The sequence below is a fragment of the Morone saxatilis genome, unplaced genomic scaffold (genome assembly GCF_004916995.1).
Source record: "Morone saxatilis isolate NCDOM2014 unplaced genomic scaffold, NCSU_SB_2.0 Contig9, whole genome shotgun sequence".
NCBI classification, from domain to species: Eukaryota; Metazoa; Chordata; class Actinopteri; family Moronidae; genus Morone; species Morone saxatilis.
The window spans coordinates 22228396-22231679 of NW_023340268.1; the positions used below are offsets into that span (position 1 = coordinate 22228396).

The window sequence follows — 3284 nt, forward strand, 5'->3', positions numbered from 1 at the left end:
AGATTTCAGTAAATATGACAAAAACTTATCTTGATAACTTGGTGGCTTGAATGTAATTGGGAAGATTTCCAGATACCCTGATCAGGTTTGGTCTGATTTATGACCACTTCATATGATTATTATTATATTTGTGAGATTTTTTGTCATGTCCAAAACCTACGTACGTGAATTGCATACTGTTTATGTATTAATATTACAGCATGCAAGCGGTACAGCGGAAGTTTGGACTTATTTTTTCCAATCCAAATGACATTTTTATTACAGAGAGAGTGTGTACCAAAATGAATTGAATTCCACACTGCGTTATGTGTATAACTCTACTGCCCCCTTCAGCTTCAGACAGGGAAGTGAAATGTCATATAGTATGTAATGTAAGGCTGCGTGTGTGATTCTCTGTGCAGATGGGAAGCTGAAGACCTGGGTGTACGGAGTAGCAGCGGGAGCATTTGTTCTGCTCGTCTTCATAATCTCCATGACGTACTTAGCATGGTAACGTACCAGCGCTTACGTGTTATCTCCCTGTGTGTTTTCTTTCTGTCATCACATCAGTGACCATTCAAGCCGTCATTCAGCTACATTCAGTGAACTGATGGAGGTCATAATGAAGAAAGGGCCAATATGTTTAAACAAAACACGGATAAGGGTTAACAAGAATTGCCAAATCTGCTTTTCTAATAGTTATGGAGGTGGTATAAGGACGTTTTAATTGGATATTGCTTTAATTTGATAAATATTGATAAAGTGGAGATAAATAACAAAAAAACGCAGTAGCACTTTATTATTCATTAAGGAAATCCAAGTCTGGTAAACGATGAATGAGTGGACTATGCTTAATTAGTGTTAAAGGGGAACATGGCAACTTCAGCTTAATAACCCGTTAGAAATCCATTGTTGGATGTTAAATGGCCTGTTCTGGTGAAATGGTGACCCCCCACCCCCCCTCAGGCGACCCCAGGCCGGAAAACCAACCTTTGCCAGCACGTAATTGGAAATAGGGAAGTAAGCGCGATGAAGCGAGAAACCGAGGCGAGAAAACACCGACGGCTTTACCGGCAACAATTCCACATAAACGCACACGGCGCGCCCGTTCATAACGGGTTAGTGTATAGGCATGGTATACCACCTCGTAGGATATTGCTCCACACCGAAAGAGTTGCCCCGGCGAAAAATAAAGGCACCATCAGGCCAGCGGTAGAGAAGAGGGATGGGGGTGCCGCCAATGATTTTTTTTACCGACGTGTTGTGAAAATAAACGTCCCAGAGCTGTAGGGGGAGCTCGCTGAGCGAAAACATGCGATGCAAAAATGAAAACCGCGAAGAAATGGCTAGAGTTGCCAAGTTCCCCTTTAACTACTGACTCGCCTTCCCTCCAACGCCCTTTCCCTGCTGCTGCCTGTGTTTTTTAAGAAAAGTCAGTGTTGATGTTAAATGTAGTCAAATAAAGCAATAAAATCCCTCCAGTGCGTGCCCATATCAAGGTTCCCACGTGTCCTGGAAACACTGGAAATTGAGTTAAAATATACTATATATATCATATACATCATTAATTTAGTTATGTATATGTTGGAAAATGCATAGCTGGCATAGGCGCGGGTTGGAAGAGTGTTAACCTTGTAATATTACCTCCATTTAGCGTCACTGCTTGTGTTGTTCTTCAGTTCATTTTTATTTTGTCATTTTACTTTGACTTCGGTCTCTTTGTAGCTTATTTTCTTGTTGTTTCTGTCTCCACTTCACCTCCTCACCCACTGTCAGGTTTTGTGTGTTGTTGTGCCTTTGCTGCAGTCGATAGGATCCGAGTCGGCCTCAGACGGGTTTTACTGGATGGACAATAAACGCTAGCACTGTGGCCTTCACCTGTTTCCCGCCTGCCAGAAACTAGGGCAAAGACGGAGTTACAGCGGGCACGGGCCAACCCACGCACCAGCCGAGCGCAATGCGAGGCTCTGCTTCAAAAGCCTCTAGGAATATCACACAACAACCACAGCAGGTAGGCGTTCACTACTCCCACCCCACCAAGCTTTCGCTTTGAATACTCTCATCATTTATGTTCAGGGGTCACCTCACCCACCTGTTAAAACTCATTGCGCTCTGATTTCATTTGTGCCAAAACCCCACAGTTGCTGTAATTTCATTTTTCAGTGGATCATTCTTCTCTGGAGGGTGGAGCAGTCCATTCAGCATCACCACACTTCATGGGTTACTGACTTTTCATAGGTTTGCTTTAAACAAACTGGTAATTATGGAGCATTGATGGCTATTCTTTTTGTATGTCTGTTTAGCTCTGAAGCTCCAGATATCGTAATATTGTTAGTGGAGTAGTGTATATTTTTTTCTCATTTTTATTACTGCTTAACTGAAACTCATAGTTAAAGTATATACTGTAACAACAACTTGCAGCTTTACCGGTGTAGGTAACAGAGGTCTGTGCAGGGTCGTGTTGTTACAAGATGATATGTAAACACTTAGCCGCGAGTAGGTAATCTTTTTTTTTTTTGAGACTTTTTGCTCATGGGTTACTAAAGCTGTCACTGTTATCTGTCACGTTTTTTTTTGGAGCTGTTTTATGGAAGGTTGGCTAACGAGTGGCCATTCCGTTTACGTCCCATCTTTGTTGAGAGCTGTCGCACTATGGGGCGGGACGATTTGGGGAGGATGTTAATCTGGAGGTCAGCACGACTTTGCTTCATACAGTTCAATCGGTGTTAGTTTAATGTGTTAGCGCATCTGAAGCACGGACCCAATCCAGTCCTGTATCCTGGTTACTTTGCTGGCTCACCACTTAGCTGTGACTGGCACTTGCTTAGCACTACTTGCACTATATCGTAAGTATGTGGTGGTGAGTTTTGCGATTAGGGTAAATTGCAGCTTTCCCACCTTCTCAGTGTTCTGTTGTTGATTTATTCTCTAAACCTTCCGACTGGACCTAGCTGGTGGGAAAATAATGGTTTATTTTTTATTTGTTTATTATATGTTGTATATATATGGTGTTTAAAACCAGTATAGTTAGGTATGAGTAGTATATATAGTATGGGTTGTGGTTTAGAGAAGCCAAATTAGTATATATATATTAGTATACATTATTTATAAATATATGTATTATGTGTGTTTGAAAACACAGTAGAATGGGTCGGTTAATACTCATGCAATGTGTAATTTTTTTCATGAAAAAGTAATAGGGGTGATTGTTGGCCTCAGGAGTAACATTTCACTGTTTAAACATTCACTGGGAACACAAAGGAGTTCCCAAAACTGCAGCCAGTAAAAATAAAGTCGAATATCTC

The 3284-nt window shown here is 41.5% G+C and overlaps 1 protein-coding gene across 1 annotated transcript in view; it reads left to right on the forward strand.

Moving 5' to 3' along the window:
• Window positions 1–3284, forward strand: part of LOC118342459 (thrombospondin type-1 domain-containing protein 7A-like) — a 153783-nt gene that overhangs the window by 148092 nt on the left and 2407 nt on the right. The window contains 1 exon segment of the mRNA XM_035681013.1: window positions 402–489. Coding sequence (XP_035536906.1) covers window positions 402–489 — 88 coding nt within the window.